Here is a 21,135-nt window from a genome sequence, read left to right on the forward strand (position 1 = left end):
CTTAATTCACGGGATGTGTCACCTTTCTCTAGTCACTGTTTCTGTGTGAAGAAAACTATTCACAAAACTTGCATGTGTAAAATAATTTAACCTCTAACATTAAAGTGTGTGACAAAACCCAAAAAACAAAACAAACTAAAAATTAAAATTAAATACATAATTTAAAGTCATTCATGGGTCAGTTAAATAAGTAAAAGAGAAACTAGACACATCTTTTTTTTTTTTTTTTTTTTTTTTTTTTTTGTATTTTAGGGAGGGGTCTACAGGGTGTTCAGGGCTCACTACTAGATCCGACTTGTAGTGATCCTCCTGTTTACAGCCTCCCAAGAACTGTTTACAGCCTCCCATTACAGGCATGTGGAAACATGCCCCAGTCTCAATTGCCCTCTCAGCACACCCTGGGGTAGGGCTGGTATGGCAGGCCCAGGGATCAAACCCCAGGCCCCTACACCTGCTTGCAGACACTTTAATCCGCTGAGCTATTTGGCCGGCCCTTATCATGAATTTCAGTGTACGCAGCTGGCTAAGACTTTTTCTTATCCCTTCAGTTGGCTTTAAGCAATGCATATTGGTCCAGCTGAGGTGCTAATATTCGTCGAAGATGCCAGGTGTGTTTCCCAGGCCCCACCCCATTTTGTGAGCTGGAGACTGGGTGAAGAGCCAATCCATGCTCACTGTTGGCTGGGACTGAGCCTCAAGACAAGAGGCTGTGACGTCCCAGAGCTTAAAGGATTACACATCAGGGCTGAAGCATGGACCCCAAAGCATTCCATACTATCTGAGTTGCATTATGCAAATTACTGTTTCTACATAGGCTTCTCTCCACATATTGCAGAGGTGATTTCAGGCCTCCTGCCCAGCCCAGCTCACAGCACTCACCTACTTCCCACCATTCGCACAGTCACTCATCCTCAAGCCACTTCTTTCTTCACAAATTAATAAAACCCAGGTTCCGCCCCGAGTAGAGGCCTTTAGTCCAGGTAACCATCATCCTAGCTGGACTCAGGACCCGTTGGCTCTCATAACTACAAATATGCCTTATTGTCTTTATTCTTGCAGCGGGTTGCATTGGAAGTGGTAGATTGGAATTAACTACTAGTATTCCAATAACTTTTCCATGACAATACAAATATAAACTTCCTGGGTTTGGACGAGGACTGAGAAGAGCTATCTAAACTCTCCATTTCCAGAACTTTTTAATAATCTCAAACTAGGGGCCAGGCAGATAGCTCAGTAGAACAAGCACTTGCCTGGCAAGCACAGAGGCCTGAGTTCAATCCCTGATTCCGGAAAAAAGAAAAAAACAAAAACCTCAAACTGAAACTCTGTACCAGCTAGACAATAACTCCTAAGTCCCTCTTCTCTGCTACTTTCTGTCTCTAAGAACCTGATGCTACAGGTACCACAGATAAGTAGAGTGGAAGGTAAGCCCTCTGGTCTGGTCATTTCCCTTAGCATGATATCCAATGAACTGGGACAAATGTGTTCATTGGTGTAGGTCCATCTACAGGGTCTCACTACACAGATCGAACTTACGGTGATTCTCCTGTTTTCCAGCTTCCCAAGTTCTGGGATTACAGGTGCGCACCAACATGCCCAGTCTCAGTCACTACCTCAGCGCATCCCAGGGACAAGGCTGGCACAGCAGGCCAGGGATCGAACCCCCAGTCCCTGCATCTGCCTAAGCAGGCACTTTATTTTTTATTTTTATTTATTTATTTATTGTGTGTGTGTGTGTGTGTGTGTGTGTGTGTGTGTGTGTGTGGCCAGCTCAGCTCAGCAGGGGGCGAGGCTGGCTAGCATGTGGTGCTGGGGGATTGAACCGCGGTCCCTGTGCTCTGCTAAGCTTGTTCTAAGTAGGTGCTTTAGACCACTGAGCCATCTCACCAGCCCCAGCAGGCACTTTAATCCACTGAGATATCAGGCCAGCCTCAGCATTTAAATTTTCCATCCCTCTGTGAACTCCACTCTCACCCTAAGCCCTTTGACCTTTCTGACCCAGTACACATTAGTCTGTTCCGTATAAATAGAATTGCACACTCTGTGCACACTTATGTCTGTCTTTTTGCCCCCATAAAAATGTCCGGTGGCTCTTTGCTCTTTACCATGAGGGCTGTCCCATTGTCCAGACGTAGCTCATCTCTACCCTTGTTGTGGCATTCATTGGTGTCCAGCGTGGGGCCACACTGAGGCCAGCTACTGTGAACACCCGCTCATGCGTCTTGCACGATACGTTTTCTTCTGTGTTGGTAGCTATTTGGGAGGGAGGCCACTAGGTGCTAAGGCCACTTAGCACCTAGTGGCCACTTTCTATATACAGTTTTGAGTGTGTGGTTAAAGTGTATGGTTAGAGGTAATTTCAAATTCTTTGTCGATGCCATGTCTGGAGAATCGTATTGAGCTGGGTACTTCCCACCTGAAAGGAAACACATTGCTTGTTGTTTTGAGGCGTGGGAGGGGTGGGAGCAGGCGGAAGGCACAGTGCTGATGCTGAGGGCAGAAAGGGAAGAGGGCGAGCTCTTGGCGCTACCAAGAGACTCCAGCAGGGGGCAGCAGAACCCAGCGCTGAGCTCCAGGGCCAACGGCCAACGATCCTAGAGTTGTTTGTCCATAGCTAGGACAGCCTTGAATTTTCTTTTCTTTTTTTTCTTTTTCTTTTTCTTTTTTTTCCTTCTCCTTTTGCCTTTTCCTTTTCTTTTCATCACGTAGCCCAGGCTGGCCTCAAACTCAGAGAAATTAGGTATTCCTGTCTCAGCCTCTCCAGTGCTAGTGGCACAGGTACCCATGCCGCTTCTCCCTTACTCCCCCAAATTCGAGGTTTTGTTTTTGTTTTTTGTACCTGGAATCAAACTGAGGACTTTGCACTTGCCAGACTATCTTCCCAGCCCTTGAGTTCTTAAGACTCTTTTTTTTCCCCCAGAACTCAGGTCCTTGCACATGCCAGGCAAGCACTTATTCTACTGGGCTATCTCCCCAGCCCCTCTTGAGTTCATGAAGGACTGAAGTTCTCTTCAGTATTTGTGCTCGAAAGATGTAGGGAGACCCAGGACCACTCAGCGCCATGCTCTTCCAGCTTCTGTGCTTCGGCACCTCCCAGGCCCAGCTCCTCCTGGGCCCGTACTTACAGCTAGCATAGACTTGACTCTCCTCCAGCAGCCACCAGAGCAAAAGGGACTCAAGGTCCTTGTTCATCCTTTTGTTCAATAAGGTCTGTTTTATGTTTATATAGTGCCTGGGACACAGAAGAGAAGTGGGTGGTGGTGGTGGTGGTGATAATGGGTGATGTTCTTTTACTGGACAAGCATGTGCTGGTTGCTAAGCACCATTCTAAGAACTTCACATTTAATGACTTGTGTAGGTGATGATTTCCCTGCCCTGAAAGAACCCACATGCTAGTTGGGGAAAGAGGAGATTATTCAGTTATCCAGTGAATAAAGATTTATTGGGCATCTACTATATGTAGGCCGTGAATGAAGCAAAAATTTCTGCCTTGGGCTGGGGGTATAGCCCTCATGCATGCACAGAGCGCTGGGTCTGATTCCGCCACACACACACATACGTGCACACACGCGCACGCAAAGCTTGCATTCTAGCAGGAGGGTAGAGAATAGATAACAAAACTCAAACAATAGAATAACTGGAGCCAGGCATCATGGTGCACGCCTGCAATCCCAGCACCCAGAGGCTGAGGCAGGAGGATCACCATAAGCTAGAGGCCGGCCTGGATTACACAGTGAACTCAAGGCCAGCCTGAACTGCACAAGTTTTGGAAAAGGTGTCACAAAAGTTCTCACTAAAAGTAACAACCAGGGGCTGGTGAGATGGCTCAGTGGTCTAAAGCACCTACTTAGCACAAGCTTAGCAAAGCACAGGGACTGCGGTTCAATCCCCCAGCACCACATGCCAGCCTCGCCCCCTGGTGGGCTGAGCTGGCCACGCACGCACACACACACACACACACACACACACAAATAAATAAAATTTAAAAAAAATAAAAAATAAATAAAAGTAACAACCAGGTGGAGCCATAAGGGAGCTGAAGGGGGGAACCATGCAGCTGTTCAGACAGGCAGAACAGGAAGCACAAGGCCCTGAGGCCAGAGCACGAGCCAGGTTCAGAAAAGAGCAACAATGACTATCGGCAGAGTGGAATGCACGTGTAACCAACAATAGAGTGGCAGATATTGAAGACAAAGATGTAATGGGTGTCAAACCTTACAGGCCCTCCTAGGTCACAAGAGGGCTCTTGGGTTTTGCTCTGTGTGACATGGGAGCCATCAGAGGAGTTTGACCAGAGGAGAGTCATTATCCAACTCAGGTTTTAGAGAATGACTGTGAGCCATGTGGTGGTGCACACCTACAATCCCAGCACTTTGGAGGCTGGGCCAGTGTTATGGTTTGTGTATATTTGTCCCCCCAAAGCCTCATGCAGTCACTGAGATGTAGTCCTACAGTTTGTGATTAATTCATGATCTAAGGCTGAGATTATGGATCTGAGTACTGCTGGGATTATGGGTGTGAGTGCTGCTGAGATTATCGGTGTGAGTGCTACACCCAGCCTGGGGCAAATAGCCTGAATGTAACTAAGAGAGACAGAGCGACAAACTTGCTCTCTGTTGCCATTGTGGCTATTATTCCTCCCTTTTGCTCTTGCTGTTTTCTGCTGCCATGAACTGCTGCCATCGACCATGTGCCACTCTGCCTTGGAGCCAGCTGAGTATGGACTGAAACCTCCAGTAATTGTAAGATAAATAAACCTTTATTCCTTCATTTTGGATGTCGGATATTTGTCCCAGCACAGAGAGAAGAGTAACAGACAGGCAGGAAGACCAAAAGCTCAAGCCCAGGATAGGCAATTTAGCAAGAGCCTGTCTCAAAATAAAAGAGCTAAGAATGTAGCTCAGTGCAAAGGCCTTGAGCTCAGTCTTGCTCCTTAAAGGCATTTGCAAAGGGTGTGCCGGCTCCTGGAGAGGGCTCACCACACATCACATTTGCAGAGGGCAGCAGGAGTTGAGCATGGGCTGGTCTCACTGTCTCCTGCACACACAGCTCAGCTTGGCAGCTGAGAGCCAGCGCACACCCAGCCTGACACTGTCTCTCCCACAGTCACAGAGATTAGGAAGAAGGGCCTCTGTCCCCACATGTCACAGAAGGGCTGTGAGCAGAGCAGCAGGGTGGTCCCACCAGGACAGGCTTGCAGGGACATGGCCTGCTCCACACCTGGACAGTCGTGCCCATGCCAATGGCAAGGGTGACATCCTCACTGAGGCTGCGCCCATCACACCCCCTTCCTCACCCTCCTGGGCCCCAGGTACATAAACCAGGATCACAGCTGCTTGCCTCCCAGCCTGGCTCCCCCATTTCTATTTCAAGCCCCAGCCCCTTCCGCAGGTGGCCCCAGCCCCTGCTTTACCCTGCCAGCCAGCCTGCTTGGCGCTTGGACTCCCACCTTCCTCTCCTCCACTCTAGCTGCAATCATAGCTCTCAGCCCAGGCAACCCCCCCTCTGGTGAATAATTGGGGCTGATTTAGGGGCTATTGGGAGGGGGGGCTAATGGAGTTCGTGGGGGGCCTCCCTGGTGATGAGGGGAAGGTTGAGCGGCAATTAGCTGGGCCGACAGCCTGGGATCACCTAATGTGCCTGCCCGCAGGAAGGGCGCCCGCAGGAAGGGCCGTGGAAAGCTTGTGGGAGGGGGTGCTCTGTCCCTCTGGCTTCCTAGGACAGACATGGACTTGGGAAAGGATCTGCCCCTCTCTCCACAGGAGGTGGGGGACACAGCAAAACTGGGGTGGGATGTCCAGAAAAATCAGGGCAAAGAGCAGAGGCAGGAATGTGGACAGAGTGGTGGGAGCGCTGCGGGGAGAGGAAGCTCCTGGTCAGGCATAGCCCCCAACACACACACACACACACACACACACACACACACACACACACACACACACACTGCCCCAGCTGAACCCTATCCCTCGCTGGGGACCTACTCCTGATTAATACCAACATTAGCCCTGAACACTCACCCCTCCTGGCCTCCCTGTCATTAATTACCTCCTCTCCCAGCCCAGTGGAGGCAAAGCCAGCTCCTCTGGGGCAAAAGAGCCAGGGCTTCTGCCCCTGCCCAGAGGAGCTGCTTCTGCCTCCTCCTTCCTGCTCTGGGAGGAAAAGGAGGAAGAGGAGAAGACAAATGAGAAGAAAGGGAAAGACAGATTTGTTCTCGGCTCTCACTGTCCCATTGCCCTCTGCTCCTGCCTCTGAGCCTGCCACCTCTCTGCTTCTGCAGTGGGAGCCGTGACCCCTCCCTGGGGAGGCCAGCTGGGAGCTGGGGAGCTCTGCCCATGAACGCCACGATGGTCCTACCCGTGGAAGTGGACAGCCAGGCCCCAGGCTATAGCCCTTCTTGGGCACAGACCCGGCTGAAGGACAAAATCACAGACCTTCTTGTGGAGACCAGCACCCACAAGCCCAAAATGGGACACCTGGGGACTTAAGTCCCACTGCCCCACACTATCACATGAAAGCATCCTAGTCACAGGAGCACCAGTGCCCCCTGGAGACATGGGTAAGGTATCACCCTGAATCCAGGTGCTATGGGTTCTGCCTGCCTCAGGGTAGGTAGGGACCGGTTGACCAGGTGGCACCTCTGGGCCTCAGGCATAAGGACACCCCCTTGTCCCCCTTGGGGGCCATCTTGGGCTCTGGCTCAGCTGTGAACTGTGTCATATATACATTTACATCCCCTTATATCTTACAGCACAGTGCAGGGACCAAAACCAAGCCCATTTCACTCTGCCTCTGGCCCCGGACACTGCGCCCCACTCCCCTACCTTCCCAGAGCCCATGCTCCCTCAAACTGTGTCTGTCCACGTCTTCCTTTGAGCAGGCCTGGGCAGCCCCATTTATTCTAGGATATGAGGTAAGGGCTCTGTGAGATTTTTCTGCACCCCTCCTAGCACTCCTGTGTGCCCCGTTATAAGACCAAGTGGGCCCAAAGACCTGACAATCAATATCCCTCAAAGATGAAGATGCTAATAACTTTATCCCCTCTTGTCCTCCAACTCTTGCCTACATTAGCCCTGACCACAGGCCCCAGGCAGCTGAGGCCTGCAGTGGGCAGCCCTGGAGCTGAGTAACCCCTTCCCACCCAGGGGAAAGCAGCGGGAAGGTAGACTGCAGGAAGGACTCCCTGGCATTCAGGAGTGGGGGCCTACAGGGATCCTAGGTCAGTTCTACAGGAGGCCTGACCAGGGTCTTGGGGGATTTGTCACCCTGAAGCACCCTACAGAGTTCACTGCCTAGTGCCTGGGGGCCTGTCCAGAGCTGACAAGCCAGGAGAGAAGTTCCCACTAGGGACACAAGACTGGCACCTAGGGTGGGGGGTCTTAGGAGGGTTAGCCCTGCCCTGCTCTCCCTGCAGTACCCTGAGCTCTTCATCTCCTACCCACCAGGCTTGGTGGGCAGCACAGAAGCCCAGTGCCCACATCTCCTCACCACACACACATTCTCTGAAGGGTGTGCTTGGGATCAGGGGGTGCCATTCCTCCCAAAACATGACATATCCTGCTACAAATACCGGAGGTGGGCCTGATCTGGGGAAGCTAGGGCCTGTGGCAGGCTAGAGAGGAAGAGGCAGGATAGGGAGGGAAAGAGGAACAGGAACAAGCACAAGGAAATCACTGAGTGATCAAAGCCCAGTACCTTGGACAGTGTGTGAGGGGTGCTACTGCTGCCCCCACTTTGCAGAGGGAGACAGTGGCAGGAGCAGGCTCCAGAATCAAGGAAAGGAAAGACCTCCTGTCTTGCAGAGGCCAAAGGGAAGCAGTTGCCTCTGCAGCTTCTGTGCTGCCTGCCTTACGGGACCTGCAGCCTTAGGGCTCTCCGCTGCTGGGCCCTCCTCCCTCTGGCCTTCCTCACCTCTGCCTTGTCTGCCTCTCCAGGCTCTGGGCCTCCTCTTCCTCGTCACCCCAGAGCCCTTTCTTCCTACGCATGCCATCTTGGCACTGGAGCCCATCAAAGTTGGGGAGTGGTGGAGGGACAGAGAGAAAGGGACACAACCCATGGAGCTGTTTAATCACCTCTCTCCCACCTCATGCCTAGATTGCTTGGCAGAGCAGTCTCACGCAGGCCAAAGTTCAGGATCCCTCGGTCCTGGCTCCTCCGGAGGATGTTTCCCTTTCTGTCCCCACTTGGCACCCTGTCCAAGGCCACTTCAGGAATCTGGCAAGTTCTGTCCAGCTGAGAGAGCCCAGACTTATACAGCTGGGGCCCTCCCAGGGGACCCAGGGTGGGACACCCTCCCCCGGGCCGCCCAGCACCCTGCCTGCTTCTTGTTCCTGGAAGCAGAACAGATGTGCTGCCTTCCTGTTGGGACGCCATCCCTGAGAGACAGGGCAGGGAGGAGACCAAGGCTGGCAGGAAAGGCTGAAGGCTTCAGGGAGGTTTGGCCCTAGAAGCTTTAGAGATCCCATCCAGTGCTAGGGCCCCTGGGGAGCTCCATGGGCTTCTGCACCAGATTCCTTCTCTCCAGAGAAGCACTGGCTGGCAGAGGCTTGCTGAGAAGGGAGCTGGGCTCTTTCTGCAATGCAAAGTGCTCCAGAGGGGTCGACAACCTTTCTGAGTCTCTGCTTCCAGCCCAAACAGTCTCCCTGAGAAAGAAGGGAGGAGGGTGGCCTGGAGCCACACAGCCCTAGGTTGCTGTCCTGGTCCCAACCCTCTAGGGGTCCTCAGGGCCCCATCTCAAGGTCCCTTTGCAGTCATCCATCTAGCCAGTGCTCAGACTCCGGGGTGCATGTGGGGGGAGCTAATGGACTTGGCACCGCCAGGAAGTAATTAACAAGGAGGGGGCAGGGGCAGGGGGATGGGGCAGTATTAATGACAACGGAATTTACAGCGGCGGAGTGGGAGCTATGTATGTGTTGTGTGTGTGTGCACATTCACGCTATATACAGCAATGTGCACAAGGTCCTGGGACCACACTGCCTGTGGGGACATGTGGCCTTCAGCTCCTGCCCCCGTAGGGATGACAGCTCTCACTTTTTACTTCAGCCTTGTCCCTTTGGCAGAAGCTCATTCCAGAACCCCTTGTGTTGTCGGCCCAGCTTCTGGACCTGCGGCCTTGCCCCAGTACTCTTTTTTTTTTTTTTTTTGTCAGAACCAGGGATTGAGCTCAGCCCCTTGCGCTTGCCAGGGAAGCACTTATTCCACTGAGCCATCTCCCTAGCCCCTCCCCAATACTCTTGACTTTGGAAATGGACTCTATGCCCTGCAGGTCCCTTGGCTACCTGACCTCCAAACTCTCTACTTCAGTGACAGTGCCAAGTCCACACCCATGTGCCTCAGACCCCACATGGCTCTCCCCACAGGTCCTTGAAATCTGGGGCTGTCCCTCTGTGCCCCTGGAGACTCCAGAGCAGGGCTGGCAAGCCGGGCGTGGCACTGGGATGGAAGCCCCACAGGAGTCCGGAGGCTCCCCAGGGCCTCCTCGCAGCTGCTCTCTGTGCTGTACCTCGCCCTCTGCCCATGTGCCTGTCTGCTTGGGGCTTTCTCCACCCTCTGCCTTTGTGTCCCCTCCGAAGTATCTCCCCAGGCACCATGTCTGCACATTCTGTCCCGTTTCTCTGTATCAGTTCCTGAGCTCACCTGTTGGATCTGATCTATGACTGTCTCCCTCACCCTCCTGCATAGGAACAGTGCAGTGCCAGCCCTGCCCACCTCAGGGCAGGAGAGCAGGCTGTGAGCTTGGCCCTTGGGGACAAGGACACCCTCACCATCAATCAGCCTGCGGCCCTGGGTCAGAACTCCATTAGCAGTAACCAGGCCGGACAAGACGCAGACACAGTGCTGGGCCAGGCCTGGGGGCGATAAGACCTAGATTGAATCACGGGGGCGGAGGCAGAGGGACTGGGCACCCAGGGATGTGAGACAGCTGCCATCAGGCCCTGGAGCTGCAGGAGTGTGTGTTACTGCAGGAGCTGGTGGAAGATTGGGAGTGATGGGGCTGGAGCGGGAAGCGGCTCTCCCCCTGGATCCTGGTACAGCACACACCTTTGGGATGGAGGGGAGAGAGGCAGGGCTCAGGTGGCCTTTGTGCAATAGAAGCCTGGAACCACAACGTTCAGGTCAGTGGCCAAGGTCACAGGGCAAGGGGGAGCCCATCAACTCGGCCCCGCGGACTTCGGCAATGGTTGTGCCCTTAGGAAATAGCTGCCACGCCAGGCCCCGGCCTGCAAGTGCTGATCTCAAAGCACACGAGCCAAGAAGAGTGACAGAGCGGAAAACACAGGGGTCTTGCTTCCTTCAAGTTTTTCTTTTTCTTTTTGTATTTTTAGGGAAGGGTCTACAGGGTATTTCAGGGTTTCACTACTAGATTGGATTCATAATGATCCACCTATTTACAGCCTCCCAAGAGCTGAGATTACAGGCGTGTACCACCACACCTAGTCTCAATTGCCATCTCCGTGTGCTCTGAGGGCAGGGCCAGCACAGCAGGCCCAGGGATAGAACCCCCAGCCCCTGTACCTGCTTACAGGCTATTTAATCCTCTGAGCTATTTGGTTGGCCCTAAGTTTTTCTTTTTCTTTTCTTTTCTTTTTAATGAGGTGTCACTGTGTAGCTCACACTGGCCTTGAACTAACCATGCAGCCCAGGCTGGCCTCAAACTCACTACGATCCTCCTGTCTCAATCTCCTGAGTCCTGGGATACCACCACGCCTGCCTCCTTCACCAGTTCTCATCCTGCTTCTTCCCTATCCCTTCCATACATGTGTTCTCTTTCTCCCTCCCTTCTCCCTCTGCCTCTCACTTGTTCAAATATATGCTTGCTGCATACAGGGCCACCACTTCCATCCTATCTACCCGGAAGTCTGGCTTCCATCCTGCCTTGCAGCTCCAGCCTCCCTGAACCTGAAGTACAGACATATGGCAGTGACAGGTTGAGGGGCTAGGCAGCTTGGCTTCACCACCAGGTGACCAAGACAAGCCCAGCTACGATGTATGTGTCAGGGGGACATGCTGACAGGTGCATGGAGTAGGGGGCAGTGGAGGGAAACTGGAGGGGGAGGACCCCAGAGAGCTGTCCCCTACCTAAGTGTCAATGCCCACCTCCCAGGGTGACGTCATCCTAAGAACTAGCAAGAGACATGACAGAGAGATAATAAATATAATTGCTGCAATGGGACTTTGCCTGGAGAAGCAGGACCATCCTCTCTTCCCAGCCCACCTGGCCCCTCCTGCATGCTGAGGGTAAGTTAGATGCTCTGAGCTCATCCCTGGTGGCTGACAGTAACCCCTGGGCTGGCCCCTAGCCCAGCACATCCAGGTAGACCGGAGGCGCCTGGGCCAGCACTTGCAGCCGGGCGTGCACGTCCTTGATGCTGTGGCGCTGCTGGGGCTCTCGCTGCCAGCAGCCCCGCATAATGGTGTAGACCTCTGGCGGGCAGGCACGGGGCCGTTCCAGTTCACGGCCCTGTGTGATGCATTCGATCGCCTGGGGGCCACCAGAGAGAGAAAAGAACACAGTCGGTGGGCAGAAGAACAAGGCTGGGGGCTGCTGACAACGCAACAGAATGCACAGTGAACCCCAGGATTCCTTTGTGTCCTGACACTGAAAAGTAGGACCAGTTACAGCTTGGACTCCGAGGTCGATTCCAGCCCCACAGATGTCTTCCCAGGTGGGGTAAGGAAGGAGCAGGACTAAGGCACCTGCTAAGCCCATCAGCTTGGTCTTGGGGCTGAAAGGGGGACAGGAAGCATCCTCTGCCTCTCAGCTCTGGAGGGCTGAGAGCAAAACTGAACAAAGAACTGAGTAACCCTCCCCCCCCCAAAAAAAAAAAAACACACAATAGAACAGAATTGCAGTTAAAGGCCTTAAAAAAGTAAAAAAGTAAAGGCAACCTTCACTTCTTTCTCCCCACCATTGGTATCACTGTGCAGGGATTTAGTTCCTCTGAGAAGAGACTGCAGCAAGTAAGATCAAAGTGAGACTCCAAGTGGGACTGCTAGAGCCAGTAAGGGACCCAAAGTCAGAGGCGGTGGCAGAGGAAAATGGGTAGGAAAGGACCTGGAGCCTCTTCTTACTCCCCTCCCCATTAGAGGACTTAGGTTATGGGCGGCACTAATTCCATTCCTTCTCTCAGTGCTTGAGAAAATTAAAATCTATAACCCTCTCCCTACCCCACCAGCCTCCAGGGAGCAGACTGCATTAGGAGGAGAAATGGAAACTGACAGCTGTGAGCCAAAGAGGGGGTGGGGGAGTTGCCCTGGGAGACAGAACACCTGGGGCCTGCTCTGGCTGTGGCCAGCAGGAGGGCAGGGAGAGGGAGCGAGACTGTCCTTCTGAGAGTCTGACCTCCGGCCTTTCTGCTGCAGTACCTGCCCGGCCCTCTGTTCTGTGCCTCTCTCTTCCACCCTCCTACTGCTACCTAAGCCTGTGAAATGTAGCCAGGGTCGGAGGTCTGGGCCTCCACTCCCAAGCACTTCATGGTCCCCAGGAGCCAGGTGGGCCTGGATGAAGGAGTGCATAGGGAAAGAACCCGGAGAAGGAGGAAGAGGATGGGGACAGTGCAGGGATGCACAATGCTGGGGAAGCCCCTGAGAAGGGCCCATGCTGACCTCAGCATTGGAGAGCTGGTACCAGGGCTGCTGGCCATAGGTGAAGATCTCCCACAACACCACACCAAAGCTCCACACATCGCTCTCGGCGGTGAATTTTCGGTAGAGGATGCTCTCAGGCGGCATCCAGCGGATGGGCAGCATGGTGCGGCCTCCCACCTGCCGGTGGGGAACCCCGTATTAAAGACAGAAAGATGCAGTTCTCAGGTTGTGGCCCCAGGGAAACGCAGCGGTACCATCTCCAACAGAGATGGCAGAGGAGACAGACCCAGGTTCAGGAGGAAGATGTAGGTGGATGGAAAGCCAGAGGCTCAGATCCCACACTGTCCAAGGGAGAGGGGTGTGGCCAGCCAGGGTGAAGTGTTCACGGACTTGGGGCGCGAGACATCTACATATGGGTGCTGGTGAGGGGCTAGAAATGAGGGACCCTTACGCGGTAATAGTCGGTGCTGTAGATGTCCCTGCTCATGCCGAAATCCCCGATCTTGACCACCAGACCCTGGCCCACCAGACAGTTACGTGTGGCCAGGTCACGGTGCACGAAGTGCAGGCTGGCCAGGTACACCATGCCCGCTGCCACCTGGCTAGCCACAGCCAGCAGCTGCCCAAGGCCCAGGGGACCTGGGGCCACATCCTCCCCGCCAGCCAGCAGCTTGGCATCAGGCCCATGGGACCTGCAGAAGTGAGAGTGAGACAGATCGGGCTGAGAGGACAGTACCCCAGAAGCCCAAGGAAGGGAATCTTCCAGAGCTGGGTAATGAGGATTGGGGGCCTAGCAAGCAGGAATTGATGAAGGAAAGAACAGAGGGAAGCTGTCTGGAGGAGTAGAGGGGTGGGGTCTGAACAAGTGGATCTAACCCAGCTTCCACCAGAGAGCCCGCCTTTCCCTGTCCCCTGTATCCTCTCAGGCAATCCCGAACTGCACACAGCACCCAGCTGCCCACCACCCCCGTGTCCCTCGCCACGGGCACCTTACCAAACCAAGCCCAGCTCAGACTCTTTTCCCCAAGCTTATCCTTGCCTCAGTGAAAAGAGCACTCCCTCCACTGCAGGCCTGGCTCAGGGAGTCCTCCCTGATTTCCTGTCCTCCTCCCACACTGTTGGAACTACAGGCCTGGACCACCATGGCCAGCTAGTGTCCCTTCAGAATCTTTGCCTGAGTGGCTTGCTTTGCCAGTGATGTCCTTCTAACTTCCTTCCCATTCATTTGTTCCAGGTATTTGTTAAGCATCTGCAAAGAGCCCTGCATGCAGGGGCAGTGGAAACTGTGACTCAGATAAACAGGTCACAGAAGTGCCATTTGGGTCACCTGATGGCCACCAGGAGAAGGAATAGAAGAAGCCAGGGAAGATTTCCTAAAGGAAGGACATTCAAACGAGGAAGAGGAAGAGAAGTGAGTACACCGTTGAAGGAGGCCAGGGCAGGGGAGTGAGCTGCTAGGACAGAGGCCCAGTGGGCCAGCACAGGGCACCAGAAGGGCAAGGCCCAGAATTCAGAGGAGTGGGACATGTTCTTCTAGCAGTCTCCCTTCCCTAACTTCCCCCAGGGCTCCTGCCAGCACTTGGAGCTGCTCCACCCTCAGCCTCAGTCATCTTAATAGCATCTCCCTGGCTCACGCCCTCCCAGGCCAGCCCTGAGCTGGGACCACCTCTGGTGACCAAGGAGATGGGCTCTTCCCTGGCTGTCCTGGGACCTCAACTCCTCCAACCCACTCCCCTGCCTGCTCACCCTCAGGGATGGCCTGGCCTCACCTCCCAACTCGCAACCCCCACCCCGCCCACCAGGTACGCTGACTCCAAGTCCACATCTTTCATCTCTTCCAGCTCAGTTCCACAGGTTGGTGGCTGTGTGAATGGCAGGCTGCTCCCAGGGGCATCTCTGGGGTCCAGCTCACCACTAGCAACTGCACAAACACAGCCCTGAGCCGTTCCTCTGAAGCTGGAAAAGTGAGGACAGAGAGGAAAGCTACTTGGCAAAGAAGGCTCTGGGAATGAGTAGCCACCGATTCCTGGCCCTGGTCCTCTCCCAGATTAACCCTGCCCCATTCTCAAGAGGACAACTTCATGGGACCAGGACTCAGCAAGAGAGCCCGAGACCCTCACAGCCAGGGCAGAAAGCAGGGCCTCCGCCTCGGTTGCAGGCCACTCTCTGCCTGTGTGGCCCCTGGCTAGTCTCACCCCTCCCTAAGCTGCATCTGCTCACAGGCACATTTTATGAAGTGATTGAAGTTATCAGCAGAAATAAATAAACTTATCAAAGTTTTTCTGTCCAAAGGCAAATACATGAATTTCATGTAACCTTTCTTAAGTATACATGGCCATATATCCTTGGAGACTGAAATATATATATATACAGTTGTCCAAGATGCATATTTACAAGCATGCAGAGTCACAGGAAGAGTGAGCTGTAAAACATCTCCCATGCGAGGAGCCAGCAAGACCTGCTCAGCTTGTCGCTGAGGTCGTGCCCCAGCATCTGCTCCAGCCCTGGCCCCTGCGCCACACGATGTGCACACCCCTGCAAAGCCCACTCATCCTGAAGCATCAGCTCAGTCCCTGCAAGGGTATCTTCCTGACTATGGCACTTTGTCCTTGGCATGAAATGTTCTCACATTCATGTACCTGCCTCCTGTGCCACCTCGCAGGGTCATGGGCCCAGCCACTGTGCCTTCCTGACCTTTCTTTCTGCATGGTTTTCTTTTGGCATTTTTCCCTCCAGACAGATCTCCCTTTGTAGTCCAGGCTGGTCTTGTACCCACTATGTAGCCCAAGCCAGCCTGAAACTCTTGGCACTCCTCCGCCTCAGCCTCCAGAGTGCCGGGCGTGCAGGTGCACACCACCACCACCATGCCCAGCTCCCTTCCTGATCCTTCTCCCCCCACTTCATAGACAAGCAGGGATATGCTTATGGGAAAGGAGTAACAGGACTCAGAGCTGTGTCAGGGGCCAACACAGGGCTGGGTGCTTGTACCGGAGGAAGCGATTGAGGTCCCCATGCCGCATGTACTCAAAGACCATCAGCAGTGGGCGGCCCTCCGTGCAGACCCCAAAGAAGCGCACAATGTGCTGGTGCTGCAGCATGGTGAGCAGCTCTGCCTCGCGTTGGAAGTCCTGCCGTGCGCTCTCAGACACTTCCTTCAAGGCCTGGGGAATGGGGGACAGGACAAAGGGGGGTCCTTACTTCCCTACCTCCAGGCCAGCCCCCACCCCGTCTCCAGCCACACTGGACTCAGGCAGCCCACCCCCAGCCAGAGCGCCACATCCTGGCAGTATGCTGGGACGTGAGATCCAGGCCAGGGCCTCACCTTGACAGCCACCAGCATCTTGTCCTGGTCAGGAAGCAGGTTGTGGCACTCAGCGAGAAAGACCTTCCCAAAGGCACCCTCACCCAGCTCCCACTTGAGCACGATGTCCCGACGCTTGATGTGATGGACACCTAGGGGGGCTTACAGGATCAGGGGGCCATTTGGGGCAGATAGGAAGTGCAAAGGGGAGGACTGTCTAACATAGCTGGGTGCTGCACAAGACCCATGTCACAGTGTCGGCTACATTTGCCCTGATAGGACATGGTGTCAGGGCTGTGGCCTTGGGCTATAGCCAGGAGTCAGGCTGATCTCAGCCAAAGAAAAGTATGTTGTCCTAGGGATGGGGACAAGTGGGAGAGAGGGACTGGTCAGACATGGGGCAGGCACAGGCTTCTATACACACACGTGTGTGCTCACACACACACATGCACACATATACACACTTGCCCTTGCCCTCGCCATGGCATGGCCCCTCACAGGCATTGCTGAAGTACTGTGGATTCTCGATGATGTGGCCTTGCAGTCCAGAACCTTTGCCCTCAGCAGGAGAAAGAGAGCTGCTACCCAGTGTCATGAAATGCAGGGACATGGCCAGCCCGTCCTCTGGAGCCAGCACAGCAGGGCCTGGTGGGGAGACACAGCCACGTGGAGGGGCCACAGCTCAGGTACCCACCTTGGTCTTTGCCTACACTTGCTTGTGGGATGCCAGGTCACCCCACCCTTACCCCCCTCATACCTTCCCCCTACACTAGGAAGCAAGACAGCAGGCAGGGAAGGGGCTGTATCAGGGCCGCTCTCTATCTGGCTCCTGTTCAATCCCTGGCCTCATGGGCACCAAAGAACCACCCCCTCCCCCAGCCCAGACCTCCCAGACCCACTTAGTGTTTGACTACAATCCAGCCACCAATTAGCAGCTGTTACTTCTGAAACTACCCTGCACCTAGCCTGACGCGCGCTCAGGAGCCCATAGCAGCCCCTCATCAGTGCCCCAAACGCAGTTGCATCCTAAAGCTCCATGCCCCCATGCAAAGACACAGTCAGGAAGAGCCAGGAGGAAACGGCCAGTGGAACTGACAGCACTCACGGTTGATCCCAAACTTGTTTCTCTGTCCACATTTGTTGAGCACGAGGAGCACAGCAGAAAGGAAGAGGCAGGCAAAGACAGCCAGGCCCACAGCCACAGAGACCTGGGGGCGGGTCCAAGGCAGGGGCTCCCCTGCACCTTAGAGTTCCCCCTAGCAAGCCATTCCTCCCCCCAAGTAAAGGACCCCAGGCCTGCTTCCTGTGTCCCCTTGACCTCCCTGCTCTGCCCAGAAGTGACCTGCAGATCCCCCCACCCCTCCCCATCAAAGCCCTATTCAAGATGTTACTTCCCACGCTCACCCCAAAAGGCGTTTCGTCCTTCTTCTCCACCGGATGTCCAGACGTGCTGTTAGTGTCTGTGGGGACAAGGGCAGGAGGTGTGGGCCTAGGTACCTGTTGTGTCTCCTAAGGGCTCCACCTCTGCCCAACTTGGACCTCAGAGGTCAGATCAGCGTCCCCTCTGCCCCTGCCTCAGTTTCAGGGACCAGATACAACCTGCCCTGCAACCTAGGCTACTCACCCACCGGGGAGAAGGAGACTGCAGCAGGAGGAAGAGAGAGACAGTCAGATGGAGGAGAACTCCCGGCCCCTGCCTCGCTGGGACTCATCCCTTCGCCTGGGGGTGGGGGGCAGTGGGCCTCAAGGGAGAAAAGGCTCCTGGCGCTATTCCAGTTGGGCTCTGGGTGTTCCGGCACCGAACTCTCTCTTCAGCCAGCCCAAGGATAGAGGAGCTTGGGTAGGGGAGGAGGAGCCAGAGCAGCTAGATATAACTCCTGTCTGTGGGGGCTAAACTTCAGGGCCCCAGAAGGAAAGAGCCAGGCCCACAGGAGTAGGTCAGGGCTGAAGGCTCCCGCCCGCACCGGGGATGGGGTCCTCAGGATTGAACTGGAAGGGGTTGTCCATGAAGGCTGCGGGGACGGAGGCATTATCGTGGCCCAAGGGGTTGACGGCCACCAGCGTGTAGATGCCGTTGTTGACGTGTGTGGGCTGGTTGAGACGCAGGCAGCCGTGGCGCGCGGTCTCGTTGGGAGCAGACTCCAAGAACTGGGTGAAAATGAAGCCAGTCTCATTGAGCACGGAGCCGTTGAAGAGCCAGCGCAGGGAGGGCGCTGGCTGGCCGTCCACGGTGAAGGGAATGCACCAGTGGTGTTGCTCCACCGGGCTCTCCAGGTGCACGCTGGCCGGGACTGTGGGGCGAGCAGGGCCGGGTGTGAGGGCGCTGCCGGTGGGGAGGAGGGAGGGTATTGACAGAGGGTGTTAGGGGTGGGGGATGGAGGGAAAGAGCAGGTGGGAGGGGAAGGGCCGGAGGAAGGCAAGGGGTGGAGGGTGGTCTAAGGCCCTAAGCAATGCGCAGGGAGCAGGTTTTGGGAGGAAGCTGATACTAGTCCGGCAGCAGGTGTACAGCACTCAGAACTTAAAGCACTGAAGCAGCAGGCCCAGAGAATTGGGGTACCAGAGTTTGGCAATGAAATATGTGGGGAGGGCCGGGGAGATAGTTCAGTACAATAAGCGCTTGCCTGGCAAGCACAAGGTCCTGAATTCAATCCCTGGTACAGAGAAAAGAAAAGAAATATGGAGGGAGCCTTTGGAGATAGGACCTAGAAAAGTTAAAGTGTAATAAAGCTTAAGGTGGGGCAGGGACCTAAAAACTTTTTTTTTATTAGTATTAAGGATTGCACCAAGAACCTTTACACTGAACTCCGTCCCCAGTCCTATTTTTATTTATTTATTTTTATTATTATTTTTTAATATATTTGGTACAGGGTCTCACTATGCAGCTTAGACTTGTAGTGATCCTCCTGTCTTCAGCCTCCTCGCTCTGGGATTATAGGTATGTGCCACCATGCCTGGGCTCTGTGGCCGGCTCGGCATGCCCAGGGATGTGGCTGGCGCATGTGTTGCCTGGATCGAAACCCAGTCCCAGTGCTTACCTAAGCAGACACTTAGTCCGCTGAGTTATCTCGCTGGCCCCTTATTTTTGTTTTTGTGTTCATTTGTTTTTAGTATTTTGAGGTCAAGTCTCAGTCGCTAAACTGCCCAGACAAGGCTCAAACTTTCAAACCTCCTGCCTCAGCCTCCCAGAATGTGGGTGTTATAGGCATGTGCCCCTGCACCTAGCGCTTCTGTTTGAAAAGAGATAAGGGTATAAGTTTGAGATAGACCTAACTCTGAAAAAGTGAAAATCTCTCAACAATTAAGGGAAAAAATATAACTAGATGTGGTGATGCACGCCTATAATCCCAACACTCTGGGAGGCTGAGGCAGGAGGATCACAAGCTCCAGACCAGCTTGGACAACTCGGTGAGTTAGCAAGACTGTATGTCAGAGAGAGAGAGAGAGAGAGAGAGAGAGAGAGAGAGAGAGAGAGAGAGAGATGGGAATATAGCTCAGTGGCACAGGGCCTGCCTAGCAAGTGTGAGGTCATGATTTCGATTCCTGGTACCAAAAATAAAATAAAAAAGAGCTGAAAATGTAGCTCAGTGTAAAATTGCTGGATTTAATCCCTAGCAGCAGGGGAAAAAAATTACATGTGCGCATAAATAAACCTATACTAGAATTCTGGCAAACATTATTACACTGCTCATTGAGGCCCTGAGTTCCATCCTCAAACCAAAAAAATAAAACAAGAAAATGCAGGTCTTGGTTTTTGGTCCTTTCCACAAAAATTTCAAGCCTTAATTCATTCTACTCCAAAAAGCTCAATTCAGGTGCTGGTGAGATGGCTCAGTGGTCTAAAGCACCTACTTAGAACAAGCTTAGCAAAGCACAGGGACAGCGGTTCAATCCCCCAGCACCACATGCCAGCCAGTGCTGCCCCCTGGTGGGCTGAGCTGGCCACACACTAGCGCGCGCGCACACACACACACACACACACACATAAATAAAACTTAAAAAAAAAAAAAGCTCACTTCGATGCAGTGCCAATGCTTGTTAGAAATTCCTAGTAGAGATATGATGCCAGTTTTACTTACTTACTTAATTTATTTATTTATTTATTTATTTATTTATTTTTGGTGGTACCAGGGATTAAACTCAGGACCTTGCACTTGCCAGGCAGGTGCTTACGCCACTGAGCTATATCCTTAGCCCATGATGCCAGTTTTAAAACGAACCTTTGCAAGCCTAGAATAAAGTTCTAAATGACAGAGAAAACTAAACTGAACTGAACTAGGGTGTGGAGCAGACTTCTGGAGGGACAAGCGCATGGAAGCGCCATGGAGGTGTGGGACGGTCAGGCGGCTGGTGGAGAGGGCCTCAGGTAGCAAGCCTTGGGTGGAGGCCAGAAAGAAATCCAGCTCCATCCCTCTGGCCTTGGTGAGCCCTGAGGCCTTTCCCCGAAGGAAGGATCGGGTTTTCATGGGAATCTGGGAACAGCTGGGAGAAAGCAGCTGCGGAGACATACATCCTAGCGTCCCCCTGCCCCCTACACCCCAGTCCTCTTTCCAGGGAAGAAGAGATGAGTGGGGGTGGGTGCAGGGCAGGCCCCAGGAACTCACAGGAGACATTGACCTGGACAGAGACCTCAGTCCTGCCCACATTATTCTCAGCCCAGCACGTCACGTTCTTCCTGTTGAGGCCCTTGGTGACATTGGCCAAGGTCAGCTCCAAGAATGGCAAATCCCCAGATTTCTGTATCAGGAGAAGAGGGGAAAATCAGAAAGGGTTTCAGCAGGCTTGGGGTTGGAGGGAGGGGGCTGGAGCTGTGCCTTTGGGGCTCCTCTAGCTCTAGAGGAAAAGGAGACCAAGGTTATAGGGGGGAGATGAAGAGAAGGGTGGGAGGAGACAGCTTGTTCAGTTTCCCAGATCACCTATCTCATGATCTGATAAATCTAATGCACCACCAGTAACCTCAAAAGAGGCACAAAATGGGGCCAGCCAGATAGCTCAGTGGACCAAATTGCCTGCTTCAGCAGAGCACAGCAGCCAGGGTTTGATCCCCAGAGTGCTGTTCTGGACCCTCCTTTGGGGCACGCTGAGATGGGGATTAAGAGTGGGCATGGTGGTGCACACCTATAATCCCAGTGCTTGGAAGCTGAAAACAGGAGGATCACTTCAAGTCTGATCTGTGTGGTAAGACCCTATAGATCTCGCACTAAATTCATTAGGAGGAGGAAGAGGAGGAGGAGGAGGAAGAGGAGGAGGAG

The 21,135-nt window shown here is 53.8% G+C and overlaps 1 protein-coding gene across 3 annotated transcripts in view; it reads right to left on the bottom strand.

Moving 5' to 3' along the window:
• Ntrk1 (neurotrophic receptor tyrosine kinase 1) overlaps positions 1–21,135 on the bottom strand; it is a 40,675-nt gene that overhangs the window by 10,330 nt on the left and 9,210 nt on the right. Inside the window, exons 7-17 of one of the 3 annotated variants that reach the window (XM_004629722.1) lie at positions 20,488–20,620; positions 17,851–18,177; positions 17,291–17,346; positions 16,992–17,094; positions 16,385–16,531; positions 15,908–16,038; positions 15,574–15,746; positions 13,037–13,277; positions 12,604–12,762; positions 11,280–11,479; positions 5,081–5,085 (exon numbers count right to left, since the gene is read on the bottom strand). In XM_004629722.1, the coding sequence (XP_004629779.1) occupies positions 11,294–11,479; positions 12,604–12,762; positions 13,037–13,277; positions 15,574–15,746; positions 15,908–16,038; positions 16,385–16,531; positions 16,992–17,094; positions 17,291–17,346; positions 17,851–18,177; positions 20,488–20,620 (1,656 nt within the window). In that variant the 3' untranslated portion in view covers positions 5,081–5,085; positions 11,280–11,293. Of the gene's footprint in view, positions 1–5,080; positions 5,086–11,139; positions 11,480–12,603; positions 12,763–13,036; positions 13,278–15,573; positions 15,747–15,907; positions 16,048–16,384; positions 16,532–16,991; positions 17,095–17,290; positions 17,347–17,510; positions 17,529–17,850; positions 18,178–20,487; positions 20,621–21,135 lie in introns of those variants that run through there. The other 2 variants (XM_004629720.1, XM_004629721.1) reach the window with 2 other exon arrangements.

This window comes from Octodon degus, unplaced genomic scaffold (assembly GCF_000260255.1).
Source record: "Octodon degus isolate 3935 unplaced genomic scaffold, OctDeg1.0 scaffold00032, whole genome shotgun sequence".
Taxonomy (NCBI): domain Eukaryota; kingdom Metazoa; phylum Chordata; class Mammalia; order Rodentia; family Octodontidae; genus Octodon; species Octodon degus.